The sequence below is a fragment of the Pyrus communis genome, chromosome 17, assembly GCF_041283825.1.
Source record: "Pyrus communis isolate YQ-2024b chromosome 17, ASM4128382v1, whole genome shotgun sequence".
Classification (NCBI taxonomy): domain Eukaryota; kingdom Viridiplantae; phylum Streptophyta; class Magnoliopsida; order Rosales; family Rosaceae; genus Pyrus; species Pyrus communis.
Window position 1 is genome coordinate 1,855,763 of NC_142581.1, and position 17,731 is coordinate 1,873,493.

The window sequence follows — 17,731 nt, forward strand, 5'->3', positions numbered from 1 at the left end:
TACTAGTGTCTGGATTCACTATTTCAACTAGTATGTAAATCATAAAATTAAGTTAACAGGTGGGCATTTGGTCTAGTGGTATGATTCTCGCTTTGGGTGCGAGAGGTCCCGAGTTCGATTCTCGGAATGCCCCTGCCTCCTATTTTTGTGAATTATTTTTCATTTTTACCCTTTTAAAATGCTATTCGCATACCTTTTGTACCCCTTTAAAACGGCAACACTAGCGTGCATTTTGGGGAAATTTTCACAATTAACAAGGGTAAAACCGTCAACCAAAGAACCCAGCACCTACAATATCTCCCATGGACATTTTAGTTCCGCAATTCCTTATCCTATCTTCTTCGCACTCTCCATTTCTCTCCCTCTCTCGGTCCTCAAAAGCTCCGCAACAATGGCTGCCACTCTCTCCACACTCACTCTGGGCACTCCCTCCTACCCCGCCACGCCCGCCGCCTCCTCCTTCCCCTCCCACTCCACCAAACCCACCCTCCAATTCCCCTTCAACCCGCAAAACCCTACCCTCACCCACCGCGCCACCCACATACGCCCCCTCGCCGCCGTCGAAGCCCCAGAAAAGATCGAGAAGCTCGGCACCGACATCTCCAGCCTCACCCTCGAGGAAGCCCGCATCCTCGTCGACTACCTCCAGGACAAGCTCGGCGTCTCCGCCGCTGCCCTCGCTCCAGCCGCCGCCGTGGCCGTGGCGCCAGGAGCGGGCGAGGGCCCCGCCGTCGTGGAGGAGAAGACGGAGTTCGACGTCGTCATCGAGGAGGTCCCGAGCAACGCGAGAATCGCGGTGATCAAGGCGGTGAGGGCGTTGACGAGCCTGGCGCTGAAGGAGGCGAAGGAGCTGATCGAGGGTTTGCCGAAGAAGTTCAGGGAAGGGATTTCAAAGGACGAGGCGGAGGAGGCGAAGAAGCAGCTGGAAGCCGCCGGGGCGAAGATTAACATTGTTTAATCATGAATTAGCGCTCTTAATTAATCGGGTTTTGGGGGGTTTTAGCAAATGAGCTTTGTTTTTGTGTACTTTTATTCGGATTTTTAGGTGTTTAGAGATATGTCATTGCTCTCTTGCTTCAGTTTTCCCAATGCAGTTGGAAATTGTAATTGTAATTTCAAGGTGAAAAAAATATTTGATTGCTTTGCTTTTTGTAGTTTTATTTGGATTTTTAGCGTTTTCACTTGCATGTTATCTACTAATGTTATCAGCGATGTATCGATAATGTTGATATTCGTAAGTATCGATAACAAGTCAATATGAGCTTACATTAACATGGTACCAGTGGTGAAGCCATAGCAGCCGGCGCAAGGAGTTGCGGCCGCACCTCCGGTCATGGAAAATCTCCATGACGAGCGAGGAATCTGCCCCTCTGAAACTGCACGGAAGGTGTTCAACGATATGCTTGAATGTGACTAAGAAATCTGAGGTAAGATTGGCTTGTAGGCGAGCTTACGCCATTGGAATTGTCGCTAATCGCACTGGAATTGGATGCAATGCAATCGGAATCGCAGACATCCGAAATCGAAATCGGACTTACAGTCAGGCTCCCTTACTCCAATGTTTCGGTAAGCATTGCAATTTTTTGCAAAATTAGTGGTTGATAGTAGCAGTGTTCTAAAAATCTTGAAATTCCAATTGCTTTGACTGCCAACGTTATTTGCCTCACTGGGTTGGCAATCGGAGAGCACAAAAACCAGCTTGAAAGGGCCTTTGGAGAGCTTGCCAAATGCGCGAAGATGGGAAATTGGGGCGGCGGAGAGACAGGGGAAGGGGAGGGGAACCGCGTCGTGGGGTTCTCTGCAATTCGCCTCTAAAAAATATTAATAAAAAAAAAAAAATTGACACTGCTGTCAAATTAAGAAAGTTGTCATTCCATGTCATGCCACATCAGATTTGATTTCTTGGTTGGAAAACATTGCAGCTGTTTTGTATTTTACTGTTATTGCTGATTTGGACATTTTGACATCTCCTTTGGAGATGATCTTAAGAAGATTGTAACATCTCACATCGCCCAGGGGAATGGATCATGTAAATCTTATATGTATATTCGTATCTCTACCTAGCATGAGGCATTTTGGGAGCTCACTAGCTTCAGGGTCCGTCGGAACTCTGAAGTTAAGCGAGTTTGGGCGAGAGCATTCCCAGGATGGGTGACCCACTGGGAAGTTTTCGTCTGAGTTCTCAGAAACAAAGCCGTGAAGGCGTGGTCGGGGCCCAAAGCGGACAATATCGTGCTACGGTGGAGTCGAGCCTGGGATGTGGGGGGGGGCCGGGCCGGGATGTGATAATTTGGTATCAAAACCAATCACTGGCCGGAAGTGTGCCGACGAGGACGTCGAGCCCCTAAGGGAGATGGATTGTAACATCTCACATCGTCCAGGAAATGTAACTTGTGAGAACCCAAAAATTTTTAATTAGTTTAGTAGTGCAAGTGTTTGATTTAACTCTTTAATCTATATAATTAGACTAATATGTAAATTGGTTCATATTTTTTAAGATTCATTATATATATATATATATATATATATATCATATACTATATACATCTAAAAAAAAAAAAAATAGGGGACAATACAATATTTTGTTATTACTTTATCTTTATTTTTTTTCCTCCTTCTGGATGACAACCCCAATAAGGAGTTCACAATCTCCTTATCACCTTTAGTCTGGAAAGGGGAAAAAGAAGCCCTAGCTTTTTCTCTATTCGAATTCCATAAGCAAGAAATAAGTTTTTGTCGTTGAGTCTTTAATTCCATACTTATCTAGAGTCAAATTGGAGTAGCCAACAAGTAATTCATGAGTTAAGTTTGTTTTTGTTTCCTTATGACTGTACATTGAGCTTGTGTTTCATTTTTATTTTAGGGGGCTTTGAAGAGGTTGGTTAATCAATAGTCAATCTCTTTCAGCCAAAAACCCTCATAATTTTATATGTTCAGTTTCCCCTTTGATTTCAAAATATACTTATGTTTTGTTATTGTTTAAAACAAAGAGCTTTCATAAACTCAAAAAGAAAGAGTCTTTTATGTTGAGATTTTGGTTATGGATTGATAAGAAGGAAGGGATTTCAAGGTGAATTTTTGAAACATGAAACTTTTGAACTAGTCACCCAGGTCAATAAACAAATTTTGGTGTTGGAAACGAGTTCTGATTGTAATAATATATTTAGATATTATTGGTGGATTCGTATAGATATCCAATATTAATTTTGCATAACAAATTTCCACCATACAAAAACTTTTAGTTTTAAAACTATTTTTAACTAGAAAACTGAAGTACGTTTTGTTTGGGATATTATTATACATACTTATTAAAGTATGTATTCTACCAAGTCTATTTATAATATGAGTTATATTGTATGCTTAAATAGTGATAGTTTATACTTTGAATAGGAACTCACGAGTTGGATCAAGATACTTGATCAGTTTGGCAGTTACGTGGACTTACGTTGTAGCTTTGGAACCAAGTAGGGGGTGCTTGGGAAACCTCATAAATATTTATTCTTTTATTATTTGATTAATACATATTGATTAATATTTATCTATATGGTTGGATTCATAAACTCATTGCCTATATGATTACTTGGATGGATTGAGATACATGTTTTTCATTCATTTGTTAAACAATAAACTGATTACCTTGAGTTGAGATTCTTGTGAAGGAGATAGGGAAATGGGCATTGAGGAAGGCTTTTGTGTAGTTGAGCCTAATTCTTGGCAGGTACTAGGTCTCAGGCTAGCCCCAAAGTGCACAATAATTTTAGGGGTAATATGGGACTGGCGAAAGGGAATTAGGCAAGAGCACTAACAAAAGGAAAATATGGTGTTTGGGTTCAGGTTAATAGGGTTTGAAGAGAGAAACTTTGTACATTTATACATATCATTTTTCTAATGTGTTTTAACTACATAAAAATAATATACTCATGGTTATATATATATATTGAGGTATAATGTCCCTACTAAGCTTTATGCTCACCCTAATTAAATTTGTGCAGGTTCGGAACCAGAGAATTAAGTCATGTGCTAGAGATGTTACTTGCTGTATGATATGTGTAAATAGAAATAAAATAAAGAGCTTGGTGGTGTTTGCTCTTTTGTTTGAATAAGGAACAAGAGGCTTTATGCAAATTTATGTAAAGTGTACTTTGTAAAACTTGAGAATTATCTCTTGGTGAACAAATGTGAATTATGTTTGAACAGATTTATATCTTCTAAATAATTTTTTTTTCTTTTCTTTCTTCACTATTTAACTATGGATTAATCTGTTCTTAAAGATTTTATTCCATATTAAATTGTGAATCATGCCTTAATTAGAGTTTTAAGCTAATACTCCGATTAGGGTGTGACACCACATCCCAGGCTCGACTTCACTGTAGCATGACACTGTCCGCTTTGGGTCCCGACCACGCCCTCAAAGCTTTGTTTCTGGGAACTTACACGAGAACTTCCCAGTGGGTTTTCCATCCTGGGAATGCTCTCGCCCGAACTCGCTTAACTTCAGAGTTTAGATGAAACCCGAAGCCAGTGAGCTCCCAAAAAGTCTCGTGCTAGGTAGAGATGAGAATATACATATAAGGGTTACAGGATCCACTCTCATGGACGATGTGGGATGTTACAATCCACTCCCCTTAGGGGCCCGATGTCCTCGTCGGCACACTTCCGGCCAATGATTGGCTCTGATACCAAATTCTAACATCCCACATTGCCCAAGGGAGTGGATCCTGTAAGCCTTATATGTATATTCTTATCTCTACCTAGCACAAAGCCTTTTGCGAGCTCACTGGCTTCGGGTTCCGTCTGAACTCCGAAGTTAAGCGAGTTCGAGCAAGAGCATTCCCAGAATGGGTGACCCATTATGAAGTTCTCATGTGAGTTTCTATAAACAAAGCCGTGAAGGCGTGGTCGGGGCCCAAAGCTGAAAATATCGTGCTACGGTAGAGTCGAGCCCGAGATGTGATAGGTATGTCAAATTTTAAACCTAAAATTTAAATTTGAAGGCTTACGTGGCACTTTGGCATCTTTTAAATTTTTGCTCTTCAACCGATATGTCAAATTTTAAACATAAAATAATAATTCATATGTATTTTCTTTACATTGGAAATGAAAAGAAACAAAAGGATAATGCTTTAAATCAGTAAAAAATTATTAGTATCGGCATGTTGATAATTGCTTTGCTTTTTTTCATTTTTTGGTCGAATCATTGTGAGTTCATCCTAGAAAAAGCAAAACAATGATTGGTAGCAGCCACCGTTATAGAATTAGAGTAAAACCTTATAGATCGCGTATGAACGATGATTGCTGATAACAAGACTCGAAGCTTAGTGAGACGAGACATGAGACAAAAATTTTACCAACTGAACAAACCCTCGTTGGAGAACCATATATTCTTTTGAATGTCAATGTGGATAATTAATAATTTTTTTTTACGAATAACTGATGTGTCTATCTTTTTCATCGTGAAATGCGCGTCATTGTATACATCTCATGACATAAAAATGGGGAAAAGAAACAAAATTTGGTATAATGGTAGGTAGATGGCGAAAGGCAAATGACTCCGATGACCCAATCTATTAATTAATTTAATTGTGTAGCCTTTTTACTACTAATAAACACCTAAATGTCAAATCATAGCTGCATTTTACAGAAGTTGTTTTATTGATGACGGTCCAATGGATTGGCTGAATCCACGTGCGTGGATATTAAGCTAATGAACAAATAACAACAGAATGAGAGATTTTCTCATGTACTCGCCTACCCGGAAAACAAAACGTTACATGTAATAATATAAAGACTCATTTTTATGTAGGTTCATTGAAATTCAATTTCTATTTTACTTTACTCTTTAAAATTCAGTAGTCGTGATTTTACTTTTGAAAACTCAAAATTTACTTCAAATTGCCTTCTTTACTTTGAATTCGTTAAACTTCCACTAAATTTGCCTATCAGGCATTTAAACTATGTATGTGGCAGAACCACCACCCAATAAGAGTATCCATTGGAAATGCCACATGTCCAAGACAACTAATTCTACTGTTTAGCTTCCTCTACCTCTCCGTGTGCGAGCTCGTTGACGGATTTGAGTCCATGACCATACCGGCGGCGTCTCGCCCTACCTTTTCCAGGCTACTTTTATTTTTCACCTTCAGTTATTTGGACATTTTTTGAAAAGTATCAGAAAAAGGGAGTGTTTAGAGAAAATTTGTGTATGAGTTTAAAATTTTGACTTGACTTTGGTGCGTCTAGAAAAAGAAAGAGAGAGAGATAAATTCTAGGTTAAAGGGGTTCTCGACGGCGAGATAGGGATAAAAGACGCGAGAAAGTCGTTTACTTCTTATTGAGTTTTGGTTTGCGATTTGATTTAAAAATTTGGTCTACTTAGCATTATTCGTTTTTAATTTACATCATCATATTTGACAATTTTTAGACAATATTAATAGAAACAAAATAATATGGAGCGAATTTTAAGTTTTATAAAGTAAAATGACGATTTTTTAGTTTCATGTTGCAAAAGATCAAAATCAAGTTCTATGATACACAACTAAGAATAAGCGTAATATAAATGAAAAGATGATATAGTTTTTGTTAAATTTTCCTAAATTGAAAGGTGATTTTCCTAAATTTAGTGTAAAAATATGATTTTACGTTAAAGTAAACAGTACTCGGAACTTTTTGTTAAATTTTCCTAAATTGAAAGGTCTCTCGTAGTTGTAAACTGATAGTGGCTGGGATCAACAATCACCATCGCCTTTACGGTTGGGTTCTGTTTTATAAAATATACAACGGACACGTGGCGATCATCCATGTACAATCCGGGGCTTTTCATTTCAAGTCACAACACAGTAGATTTTCAGCCGTTTGATGTCTCCATTGCCACAATTGAACCTGCGATCATGATTGCTCCTCTTCGAAATCCCTACAGCAAGAACTACACTCTCGAATACACAGCGAGTACGTCCCTATTCTAGACTCTCGCGTCTGGGCACCTCGACAAACCCAAATGTCAGCTGACCGTACACAAAACGTCGAGATGAGCGCTCTGGTAGAAGGATCTGGGTTCTCTGCCCTCCCACTTCCCATACATTCATATTTTCTCCTATTTGTGTGATCGCGGTTAAACCACGTCAATATTTTATAATACTATTAATTTTTGTCTTATTATTTTTACAAAAAAAATCAATATAAAATGTTAACGTCGTTTAACTGTTACCGCACAAAATAAGAGAGGATGGAAGTGTAGGGAAAGTTTGGGGGGGGGGGGGGGCAGAGAAGCCTGGTCCCTGTTTGAAAACTATCCAACAGGATTCTCTCTGAATCTTTTTGGTGAGGATATTTGAGATTCGTAAATCGTATCATTTTATCGTACATTGTGCAGTTAATTTTTGTCAAATACTATTTGTGTTTAATTTTAAAATAATTTATAACTGCATAATATACGATAAATTATTATAAAAAAGATCCGGCCAAGATCAAGATTCGAAAACGACAACAAAAGCGAAATAGCCGCGTCGTCTCAAGTCTCAACCCCCACTCTCTCCTTCTCCACTCTCTGAGCTCCCACCACCACCACCGCCTCACGCCAATTTCTCGCCCGTTTTACCGCGATATTCAACCCCCCCCCCCCCCCCTCTCTCTTTCCATCCGCCATTTCTCTCTCTCCCTCTCACCGTCTCACGTACAAAACGTATTAAAAAAATTTCAAAGTTTGAATTCGGATTTTTCTCTTCCGGAATTCAATTCGATTCCGGAAATCCGTATTCTTTTGTTTTCGTAGTTTTTCTCTGAGAGAAAAAGAATCGTCTCCGGAGCTTGCAGGTTTTGTTTGACCAACAAAAACAAAAGCTTGAAGCTTTTGGTTTCTTCAGGTAATATAATTTCCCTTTTGTTTTTATTTTTCGGTTGTATAATATAGATTGTATTTGTACATGTTTGTATACATTTAGTTATTGTATAATTTATATTAATTCCCGACTTTTCGAGAAAAAAAAAAAAAGCAAAAACAAAAACCTAAACCCTAGAATGTGCTGATTTTTACATAATTTTTTGTTTTAGTTTTTGGGTTTTGGGTTTTGTATATGATTTGATTCAACTGTGAAATCAAGGTTTGAGCTTGAGCTTGATTTTCCCGGGAAAATATTTTTCCAGGAATTGGGAATGGTGGGGACGCGATCTACTATATCCCTGGAGGAGGATTTGGGTTCTGCACCTGGACCGGAGAAGCTTGAAGTTCCAGGGGAGAAGACGATCAGGGAAGTTGTCAACCACTCGGGTGGGGGCCGGGCTGGCTCAGGTGGGTCCGGTCGGGGAAGTGCCAGCGGTGGAAGGAGTTTTGGGAACCTGAACGTTGATGTATCTGATGCTGAGGAGGGTTTGGTGAAGTTGAAAGGGAAGGGGAGTGTTGAGAAGTTGGAGTCGGTTTGGAGTAACGAGAAGAAGGTGGTGAGTGGCGGTGCTGAGGCGGAGAGTGGAGGGAAAGGAAGAGGGGTTGGAGAAAATGGCGGTTCTTTGGATGGGATTGGAGAAGTCCCGGATGGGACTGAGACTCGTGAGGCCGGGGCTGATGTGAACGGAGGGATTGAAGAGAATGGGAGCTGTTTGGATGGGATTGGAGAAGACCCGGATGGGAAAACTGATGAGATTACTGAGGACATGGATGATGAGGGACATGAGTTTCTTGTTGGGGACTTTGTGTGGGGAAAGATTAAGAGCCATCCGTGGTGGCCTGCACAAATTTGTGATCCTTCGGACGCTTCGGAGTATGCCCTGAAATTGAAGGCCAAAGACAGGCTCCTGGTGGCGTATTTTGGGGACGGAACATTTGCTTGGTGCAATTCTTCGCAGCTGAAACCGTTTGAGGAGAATTTTAGGGAGATGTCTCGGCAGAGTAGCTCGAAGGCGTTTGTTAATGCTGTGCAGCAGGCTGTGGATGAGGTTGGAAGGCTTGTGAGGTTGAAGATGAGTTGTATATGTGTAAAGGAAGAGTTCCTGGGTGAGGTTGGTCGGCCGTTGGCAGTAAATGCCGGAATTAAGGAAGGAGTTCGTGTGCCAGAAGGCAGGGTTGGGAAGCTTTTGGATCGTGTTTCTGAGCCAGCAGAGCTTCTTGCTGAGTTGAAACGTGTTGCAGAAGTTATGCCAATGTCTAGTGAGCTTGAGCTGAATGCTTTAAAGAGTTGGTTGTCTGCATTTTATTGTTCAAAAGGAGGCTATCGATTGCCTGTTTTCGTCGAAGCGCAGCCAGTTCCTGGTCTTGAGGATGATTGGAGGGAGGTGGATGTCCCAGTCCAAGGGCCATTTGAAGACTGGTTTTCTTCTCCCAGAAAAACAGGACAAACTGATCAGCCTTTAAACGAAAGCTCAGGTCAAGGTTTAGAGAATAGGCAACACCAAAGAAGGAAGCAGAAGAGCATTGCTGATCTTATGGAAGAAGACGATGATATTCAGGCGGAAACTAAGGAAGGAGCAACCTCAGAGAAAGCAGGGGCATCATCTGGACAGAACAAGCGGAAAGGTGGCGAGAATCATAGTGAGAGTAATTTGACTTCTGAATCCGGAAAGAGAAGGGCCAAGCTTTCAAAGACGCCAACAAGCTCACAGATGAAAAAACTTGCTAGTGTTGAAAATGGTGCTAGTGAAACTAAGAAGGGTGTCTTAACAAGGAGCAGGAAGAAGGATGAACGTATTGCAATTGATGGCAATGGTGGCGAGACCAAAGAAGAAGCTGGCGATAGTCCTGCTTCAAGAGACGAGGAATTGCGCAGTGGCGGTTCACAAACTGACATGAAGGACCAAATTGATCACCCCTCTTCGACAAGAGAGAGGAAAAGGAGCAAGTACTTGTCCCCTCCCTTCATAAATCTAAAGACTGGAAAAAGGAGTCTAGACATAGAAGTAGAATCTCTGAAAGTTTCTAATGACAACCTTGTTGGGTCACCGAAGATGCTGAGTCCTTTCACGGAGACATTACAGAAGAAAGACTCTACAGAACTTATTGGGAATGAGATAACTGGTGGCTCGAGTTCGAAAAAACCTTCAGAAGATGAGAAGAGCATTGATCCGATGAAAGCTAATGTATCTACTCATAAAGTGCTATCTGGACTCCGCTCTGCAGCTGTTAATCCATCATCTCGAGTAGAAAAGAAATCCTTTAAGATTGTTGGGGATTTCGTGGCCATATTCAGAGACTCGATTTATCACAATGGCTCCAACTACGAACTGTACAAGAAGAAGCAACCGCATAAGAAGAGAAAGAAGTTAGAATCTGAACCTGGCTCAATGGGGAAAGACCGAAATCAGATCACAGAAAAGCAAACTGAATCTGGGAAGAAGAGAACCAAGAAGAGCAGTGAGACAAAGTCCGATAAGTCTACACCAGGGCAAGCTACTGAGACATCAGGTTCAGAGCCTGGTAAGCGAAAATCAAAGAATGCTTCTGGAACTCCGGATTTGAAGAAAAGGCGTAAGAAGACCGATGAAACAGCTTCACCGGCATCCCTTTTTGTGACATTTGGCCCTGGGTCCTCTCTCCCCACAAAATCCGATCTTATCAAGATTTATAGTAAATTCGGAGAGCTGGACGAAACAGAAACAGAGATGTTCTACACCAATTTCTGCGCTCGTGTTTCCTTTGTAAAATTTGCCGATGCACAAGAGGCCTTCAACCATTCGCAAAATGACAGTCCGTTTGGAGCTGCCAATGTCACTTTCCGGCTTCATAATCTGGCAGCTGCTTCGAAGGTTCGCGAGCTGAGTGAAATATCCAATTCTGCTCCTGCCAAGAAGTCCAGGGGCAAGACCAGAACCCAGGCATTAGCTTCACAGCCACCCGCCGCTGTTGGCGAGGCGTCACAAGTCGACTTGATCAAGCAGAAACTGGAGAGGATGACCTCAATGCTGGGTGATTCAAATGGCCAAGTGTCGGATGTGACGAAATCGAAACTGGAGAGCGAGATAAAGGAGCTGTTGGGGACGGTAAGCACGATGGTCTAGTCGTCGTCGTAGATGAGTTTCTCTGCTAGGGTAATTTGAACCTTTTGTTTCTGCACACATCCCAGTCATGTGATATAGTTAGTGAGCGAGCGCGTATGCAGGCGAAGTTAGTATATCTCCATGTAACTAGTTGCTTTGGCCTATAAATATAGATATCAAAAGGAGTTATGTTTGATGTAAATTTCAGTTTTCTTCGGTCTTCCGAACGGAACGACGCGCAAACTTTCGAGGAGATGCAGAAGCAACATGGATAATGTTTCGGGGATGAACAAGTATGGCAAAGAGAAAGAGTGTTAAGCCGAATACTAGATGATGAACAAGATAGCACGAAAACAAGCGCCCAAACTGATTGCGGTACAACACGAACTACTACTCAAGTTTCATCGTACATATTAGCGTAATTCCCTCTGCGTATGATTTAGATGAATTTAAATTCACACGACAGAAGCAACACATTTAATTTGTTCCCAGTTGGTATTTAGGTACAAGGGTCTGGTGTCGGAAGAGTGTATTGACGGAATAACGAAACAGAGAATACACATTCCGGTGACGCTCAGTCATCGACAGGATCCTGCGGTGTTTCCTCTGCACTGCGCTTGATTGTGATGACGGGGCACTCAGCGTGCTTCACACAGAACTCGCTCACAGTCCCAACAAAAACCCTGCACATAAAAGAGAGAAGGGAAATTCTATTAGCACTGGATTAGCCTTATTATCTAAGGAAAATTAATGAAAAGAGCTTGAAAACCTTGAGTTTTAACGAAAATAACAAATTAAAGGGTAAAGTGAATAGTACCAGAATTGACTTCTTAGTATAAAAATGTGGTTTTTCGTTAAAGTAAACAGTATTAGGAGCTTTCCGTTAAAGTTTCCTATTATCTATGATAGGTATATAACCCAATTATCCGCTAGTTTCAAAAGATGCGAGAAAAGGACGTCTGCAATCTAAGAAGGCTAGGAACAGTTGATATCAAGGTAAGGACTTCTACCTCTGGAAAGGTCCAAGCCCCCGACAGCCCACCACCAGAAAGTCTGGCTGGACACGCCTCACCTCACGGCAGATTACTTCCTTGGCGTCCCCTCTTTTGATCCATGCTTCACAAGCAACCTACAATGATTCCAATATGCAGATGTTATCTCAAAGTACAACTCAGTATTCTTCGGATGGAATTATTTATAGTTGCCCTCCATCCCAAAACACAGAAGTTGGGTACCCCAATTGCATGACATCTGTCAACAAAGAACTCCAGCAGATGAAGCCCTCTGGCGCGGTCTCTGTCCTTCATGTTCTTAAAATCCTCCGGCGATGCATAGACACTGTCCATGTCATCAAAACCTATTATAGAAAGAGGGCAAAACATATTATTATCAGCAACAATTAGTTGCCAGCTAATGCACAGCGAGGAAGATGGGTTAAAATCACATCATTACTAAGAAGGAAAAAAGCTCGGGGGGGGTTTTCGAACAATCAAAATGAAGTGCTAAGCACGCTCAAATCAACAAGAATAAATAGAAGCTCAGTTAGATATAGCTGGAGTGATTGACATTGTTCATACAACAATGAACTCATATCAATTCGGGATCATAATTTCTCTATCCTATGCTCACAGTTGACACTAGAGAACCGCATCGACAACAATTATGATCATGATCACGATGTTTGGGTCACACAATGCCTTTTGACACGACGAGAAAATACATGAAGCACGCTATACTAAAACAGAAATGAAGTCACCCTATCAAAGCAAACACAGAGATACAACCGTAAACAAAGTAAAATTGCACAGAAAATGATCAGATCTCGCAATCAAACTCAAAATTGGAAGTCAATGTATAAATATTCGCCGCTTAAACGAACTAGAAAAACGACTATAAAAAATGAAAGAAGTGATCAGACTACTAAAATGCTATCAAGTTCTCCCGTTCGGTACCAAATTCTACTGAAAATTGCTTAATTACGCAGCAGATTAATCTAATCAACAATCATCGCCTATTAATTTCAGTTTACAAACCAAATGACACTGACAAATTACTGGCGAAGCCAATCACCCCTAGCCCTCCTGATCCAATTATTTCACTTATTTCACTAATTTCCAGTAGGAAATTATAGTTACGCTTTCAATTTCCTCATCCTTTCATTTTCTATTCAAATTCCTCCGTTTTCTCGGCAACCAAACAGAGCACAAGCACAATTACAAAATCGAAAATCACAAAAGTAATAACAGAAAGATAGAGCAAGAGAGATGACCGTCTTCATCGGGGACTTGGACGTGCAGGAACTGGAGCTTGAAACCACTGGTGTTGGAGCGCACGATCTTCTGGAGCGTCCACTCGAACGCCTTCCTGCTGCTGATGGAGGGGTGCGGGTAGCCCTTGATGGTCGACTCGTTCACTGCCAGCATTATCCGGGTTGGCTCGCTTGCCATCTTCGCTTCGCTTACGACACTGAGTCGACTCGCTTGCCGATTCGAACTGTCTGGAACCACAGTACTCTCTCTCTCTCTGATGAAGACGGTAACTGAAGGATGACTTGCTTCGTTTTGTGGGTTAGCCGTAAGCCCGATTAAGCACATCGCGCAGCTAGGCGTAGGATAGGGCATATCCAATAGAAGGGTGCTAACCTACGCTGTTCAGTTACTGACAATGTGCCACGCGGCAGCATATAAAAGCGTGTGTCATGCCATGGCTTGTCAAAAATTGACGGGTCCATATCCTTTCTTTCTAATCTATCAAATTAGGAAATCTGTGTCATTAAAATTTAATTCAACGATTGAAGTTATTATAACTTTTAAAGTGATTCCATGTTTATAGTTGTCGGCTGAAGTTATCATAACTTTTAAAGTAACCACCTATTTATAACTGTTGAATCAAATTTCAATAGTCTGATCCATGTTTATAGCTATCGCCATTGTATTTTTTTTATCTTCTCTGTTATATTTTTTTTAATAGACTAATTCGATAATTCAATATTGACAAGTACGTGGATAAATTTACCATCGACATGTCACTTATCTTTAATATTAGAAAGCCAGCAATCAACTTTGGTGTCTCAAGGCTTCACCAAAAAATTCTAGACTAAAATAACCCTCAAACAAAAAAAAACAAAAACCGACACAATATAATACATTAAAAAACTCATGGACATTTTTGTCAGAATACAAAAATATAAAATTTGTTTTATTAACAGAAAAAGAAAAAGAAACAGATAACTCCTCCATTTTAGGAGAGAGAACAACCAACGTGGGGAGAAAAATCTTCAGGATTAGCACGTTTAATTTTCAAACTGCATAGCAGTTTTCATACAGTTTTCAAACTCACACAACCTTTTATCATAACTTCTCTGTTCCATTGGTGTTCTATCGATTTGGCTTGGCTTTACTCCAATAGAACTCTATGTGCAGCATCGCAAAGTATCTTTAATTTTATTTCCTCTCTCCACGAATCAAAGGCTTTCAACGTTTCGTTGATGATGCAATTGAAAGGTACGGAATCATGCAAATTCCCAATATTTATGAAGTTTTAGCTTCAATTTCTCTCAAAAAATTCTTTCGTTTGTTATTGTTTTTTAGCAAGTCGTGAGAGCTGGTTGCATAGGAAGAAGGATCAATGAAATCACAAACGTTATGTTCCAATTAATCCAACCTCTTCTCTTCAGTTTTGCTTTTTTCATTCTGTTGCCTCTCTTTTTAGTGTTTGATCGGGTTCTTTTCAGTTCCAAATGCAAAAATAAAGAAGAAATAAATACAGAAACCATATTTTTCCAAACCTTTTGTTTGTATTTCAAGCTATAACTACTCTGATTTTTCCTTCACAAAGGGCAGAAGGATCAATGAAATTACAGACGTAGTGTTCCAATTAATCCAACCACTTCTTTTCAGTTTTGCTTTTTTCATTGTTTATACATTGTCGCGTTTCTCCTTATGTGGCCCTCGAGGTTCTTATTCCTTTCTTTAAGAGCTATTGACTTCTGTAAACATAATACCTTTTTGTCCTCTAATGTGATTGTTTTTTCAGGAAGAGATTGAAAAGATTAAGAGGTGCCCTGAGCAAGATTCCTGTGACTGTCGAAGCCACAAAAAATGAAGAAGGAACCTATTGATAAGATCTCAAACAGACGTGTCTCTATTTTTACACCTGGTTGGGAGATATCTGTCGGAGTAAAAACTACTGATCTAAGCCAACTGATTCTCAAAGAGTGGAAAAAGAAGAAGCATGAGCAGTATGTATCCTAAATTATATACAAATTTGTTACAAGAAATCTAACATTATATATACCTTCAATATATAGGTGGCGCATGAAAAAGGCTGTGGAAGAATTAAAACCTTCAACAACTCCTCAGATCATACGTATTTGGAATAAAGTCCAACAAATTAGGTACAACACCATTTCTTACCTATTTATTTTTAATGGCATTCTCTATATCATTCTACAAATTAATTATCTCAAATTATAAAATAAAATAAAACAATTTATGGGTGCAGAAAAAAGATTAACAGTGGCCAAACAACTTTTCTAAATACGGTAAGTCTTCTCTTATTTTCATACAAAAGTATACTATAAATTCAAATTGTATTCAATTTTCAAATATAAATAAAATTGCATTTTTTGTCAGTTTTACAAGCATCACACCCGTCTCAAAGTACAAAGGTTGAAGTACAAGATTAAGGTAATATTTCTTATTATTTAATTTTGTAAATATGGTTACAATTTGTTACCTCAAACTTGACAAATATATTTATCTTTCAGTATTCTACAAGTAACTGGAGTAAAAGTATTGCCATAAGAAAATTGTCAAACTTAAAGGTATTTAGGTTAAGTTGCTTACAATCTTTATAGTTGGGATTGTGCATTATAGTTAGACTTCTTATTTTATCATCATTGCTTGCAGATTAACCATGAAAATCTAAAGCATCAAGTGCAAGCAAATGGGTGGCAAGCATGGCTTTGATTTCACACGTAGGCGCTATGTTTACATATGTACATGTTGTCCATATTTTGCTGAAATCAACAGTTTTCAATCAAGATCAACAATCAATCAAGGTTTTCTTCAAGCGATTATGTCACAAAATTTTCAAATTCGAAAGTGTAGCATTATCGAGAGAAATAGGTTTTAGTGTAAAAGAAATCTCTATTTGGTAGGCTCTCTCTAAATCCAGTTCCTTATAGCCTGCAAATGAGTTGTGGAGATAATTTTAGTGAAAATTGGAAAGATTATGTAGTATGCTCGGTAGAGAAGGAAGGAAGAGGACCTTTTTTTCCATCATATCGCCACCTCCATCTTTGTTCTAGACAACGTCCCAGCACCTGTATTATAGGTTTGACGTATAACAAAGTTCAAAACAACCACATATTATGCATGTATTTAGTTCACAAAAGAAATCAATGCTGATATTGTATATCGAAGATATAAAACTGTGTACTTGCCCTCTATCCGATAAAGGCACTCAAAATCAAAAGATGATGGTGAATTGGTGAAGCAGATGCTAAGATTAGCAATTGGATTAGCTTTTGTTCTACAATTGGTGATGCAGATGCTAAGATGGCTTTGGAAAACAAAGCGATTGGAGTCATACCCTTCCAAATCAAGAGAAGCAAGTTGGCAAAATTTATCATACATTAGAGGCATACCTTTCTGAACTATGCAATCAGAGTCGGCATTAAATTGGTTGCATTCCGAACAGATGGGGGGAAGTTGTGTCTAAAATTACCTCTCAATGTTATATGTTTCCTTATTATTGAAGTCATGGTATTATATAGCTGCAGTTGATTAGGTGCTTACGATCTTTTGCAGGAAATAGCTTTATCTAACCATTGGATTTTTTGAATCACGTACTTCGAAAATGTAATATTATTGGCTATGTGACGAAATTATGTGATTGTAAGCATTTATAATGGAGTGTGTGATACTAAGATACCTTGATTGGGAGTTTTCTAGAAGGCTGGTACATATGATATTGGGAGTAAATCAATTAAGTTATTGTCAAGGGGTATCATTACTTTACACAAAGTAAAAAGGAAAAACATGATAACTTTTTAGGACGTGTATGATAAAAAAAGTTCCTATTTGCACAATACATTTAAAGTATATCTTGACAATTACAATGGAAAAAACTAACACAATACACCTTTAGGGGCGCGTAGCGCCCGTGATGCAAAAATGCCTCTCGCACGCACGTTAGTGCGTGCAGAGAGGCTAGTATAAATAATATTAGCAATACTTTAATTACAGAATTATTTACATATTTGTGAGCATAAGTTTACATGGCAAGTGACGGGTGACATGACATCAAATTATTGAAAACACCACCAAACGGCCTCTCCTTAAGTGGATAAACAATATTTTCTTTAAGGTTACGGTTAATTGTGTGATTTAGCTAAATTCTCTTTCTTTAAAATAGAATACTGTTAACTCATTTTGTTTTTCTTTCTAATCTATGGTATATCATTCCCTAACCCGAGAGATTTTTTTAGTGAGTCCGAAACACAGAGCAGAACATCATATGTCATAAATTAATATAATTGAAGAGATACTTAAAAAAAGAATTTTTCTAATTGTATAATAACATTTGATGTTCTTCTCCCATTCCAAACACACCGAAAAATCTTGCTCAATCCCACCAAATGTTACATTGACAAATGTAACATTTCATTACCGTCAATGCTTCCGACGTCGGTTGTTCATTTCTCAACTGAACTCATGATTTGAAAAGATCTCAACGGAACATTTCATTAGCGTCAATGCTTCCGACG

At 39.3% G+C, this 17,731-nt stretch overlaps 4 protein-coding genes and 1 non-coding gene across 6 annotated transcripts; 4 read left to right on the forward strand and 1 right to left on the reverse strand.

Moving 5' to 3' along the window:
• Positions 1 to 61: 61 nt before the first annotated feature.
• On the forward strand, positions 62 to 133 carry TRNAP-UGG (transfer RNA proline (anticodon UGG)). The gene has a single exon. It is a non-coding gene; the product is annotated as a tRNA-Pro (tRNA).
• Positions 134 to 310: 177 nt separating this feature from the next.
• On the forward strand, positions 311 to 1,154 carry LOC137708211 (large ribosomal subunit protein bL12cz). The gene has a single exon (XM_068447234.2). It carries the CDS (start codon positions 392 to 394, stop codon positions 956 to 958), a length of 567 nt encoding a protein of 188 aa, XP_068303335.2. The 5' UTR covers positions 311 to 391; the 3' UTR covers positions 959 to 1,154.
• A 6,291-nt stretch (positions 1,155 to 7,445) lies between these two features.
• Positions 7,446 to 11,161, forward strand: LOC137707505 (PWWP domain-containing protein 3). The gene is made up of 2 exons (XM_068446386.2): positions 7,446 to 7,859; positions 8,140 to 11,161. The coding sequence occupies exon 2, from the start codon at positions 8,149 to 8,151 to the stop codon at positions 10,978 to 10,980; it is 2,832 nt and encodes a 943-aa protein (XP_068302487.2). The 5' UTR covers positions 7,446 to 7,859; positions 8,140 to 8,148; the 3' UTR covers positions 10,981 to 11,161.
• Positions 11,162 to 11,309: 148 nt separating this feature from the next.
• LOC137707506 (universal stress protein A-like protein) lies at positions 11,310 to 13,568 on the reverse strand. Its single transcript, XM_088688789.1, has 4 exons — positions 13,229 to 13,568; positions 12,195 to 12,316; positions 11,970 to 12,088; positions 11,310 to 11,642 (listed from the first exon to the last, which is right to left on the reverse strand). Exons 1-4 carry the CDS (start codon positions 13,551 to 13,553, stop codon positions 11,534 to 11,536), a joined length of 675 nt encoding a protein of 224 aa, XP_088544915.1. The 5' UTR covers positions 13,554 to 13,568; the 3' UTR covers positions 11,310 to 11,533.
• Positions 13,569 to 13,980: 412 nt separating this feature from the next.
• LOC148689231 (uncharacterized) lies at positions 13,981 to 16,244 on the forward strand. Of its 2 annotated transcripts, XM_088688790.1 has the most exons (6): positions 13,981 to 15,199; positions 15,269 to 15,355; positions 15,463 to 15,502; positions 15,594 to 15,647; positions 15,728 to 15,784; positions 15,870 to 16,244. In XM_088688790.1, exons 1-6 carry the CDS (start codon positions 15,060 to 15,062, stop codon positions 15,927 to 15,929), a joined length of 438 nt encoding a protein of 145 aa, XP_088544916.1. In that variant the 5' UTR covers positions 13,981 to 15,059; the 3' UTR covers positions 15,930 to 16,244. The 2 variants fall into 2 exon arrangements, with proteins under 2 accessions (XP_088544916.1, XP_088544917.1); XM_088688791.1 differs by lacking the exon at positions 15,728 to 15,784 and having other exon boundaries at positions 14,999 to 15,199; positions 15,870 to 16,051.
• The last annotated feature ends 1,487 nt before the right edge of the window (positions 16,245 to 17,731 follow it).